The sequence below is a fragment of the Diabrotica virgifera genome, chromosome 2 (assembly GCF_917563875.1).
Source record: "Diabrotica virgifera virgifera chromosome 2, PGI_DIABVI_V3a".
NCBI classification, from domain to species: Eukaryota; Metazoa; Arthropoda; class Insecta; order Coleoptera; family Chrysomelidae; genus Diabrotica; species Diabrotica virgifera.
Window position 1 is genome coordinate 145,010,588 of NC_065444.1, and position 1,372 is coordinate 145,011,959.

General features: G+C 30.5%; 1 protein-coding gene across 1 annotated transcript; it reads right to left on the reverse strand.

The window, feature by feature from the left end:
• Positions 1-440: 440 nt before the first annotated feature.
• Positions 441-1,160, reverse strand: LOC126880822 (uncharacterized). The gene is made up of 2 exons (XM_050644887.1): positions 821-1,160; positions 441-751 (listed from the first exon to the last, which is right to left on the reverse strand). Exons 1-2 carry the CDS (start codon positions 1,158-1,160, stop codon positions 441-443), a joined length of 651 nt encoding a protein of 216 aa, XP_050500844.1.
• Between the last annotated feature and the right edge of the window lie 212 nt (positions 1,161-1,372).

The following is a 1,372-nucleotide window of genomic DNA, read 5'->3' on the forward strand; positions in this document are numbered from 1 at the left end:
AAAGCACAAATACATTTTTCACTATTATGATAAAAACAAGCAGGTTCCTTAACTTCTAATGCTGGTTGTTCATCCAATTCGTATAAAGGAACAGCAATGTATTTTTTTAAATAAATTTTCTTTTCCAAACCTTTCACATAAACTGCATCGGCGTTTCTTGTAATATTTTTTATAATATTTGCAAAATGATAAAGGGGTGTCGAACCAAAATTCCAATCAATACAGTGATGATTTCTTGTTAACCAAGTTGCCTGTCTCTGTAAATCTGGAGATAACATTCTAATCGGAAACGGAGACTTAAACACGTAATGGCAAATTTGTGTTCCAATGAAAGCAGCTAGTTCTTTAACTATAAATTTATTATTCTCTATTTTAAATCCTTGAACGTCTATTACTAGCTTCATGGTAACAACTGACACCCTGAATAAGATGCAACCCTTTTATTGTTGTCTTACAATTTTGGTTAAAGGATTGTAAGAGAATTCTTTTTCATGTAATATTAGACAATATGCGGAAACATTATTTCCCACAGATTTACTGGTTTCAAACTCTATTCTCAGAACAACAGAACCACTTTGAATAATTTCTTTTTGTCTTGAACAGTCAGTATGAACTATGGGGGTATTATTTTTAAATTCCTCTGGATTAAATATTGGTTGATTAGTTTGAAGGTGATAATAAGATTCTTGGAAATTAGCAAACATCTCATACAATGTTGCAAAACGGTTACTGTCATAGTCTAAGTTGAGATCTTGATAAGAATATCATTCAGAATTAAGAAACATACGAATATTTGTTAAATTGCAGTGATCAAATTTACTCATATCTTTCAGCATTTTTCCTTTTCGACCATCATGGAAAGCTACTACAATATGCCGAGGACTTTCTAATTTTGTAGTTGTGTTTACTGGCCAAGTATGACGTGTCGAATTATTTAAAGTAGGATATTCAATTAATTCCCAACTTCTAAATTTTATAGGTAGTTCCGTATTACTACGAACTATTTTGTTTAGCCGCAATTGTTCGCTATTATTAGGTAAAATATGAGGTACATTCCAATAAAGTTTATTAATTTCAATTTTTGGCTTTTCTGTTTCATCTGTAGCAATAATAGCATCAATATCATCTTTTTCTCGTATCAAGACTAATTCCTGTCTCATATTAATGATAATTTTTTGAAAATCTTCAAAGAAGCCAGACCAAATTTTTAATGGTATGCATACATTAAAATTACCATGCGTATCAATCTTCAACTTATCTTCTTTTGGAAACCAACCAGCATTTTGTAAGAGTTTACTCTGATTTTCATTAAGCGACAAGTAGTTTTTCAAAGTTGAAATTAAACCAATATTTCGTACGGAATCAATTGTAA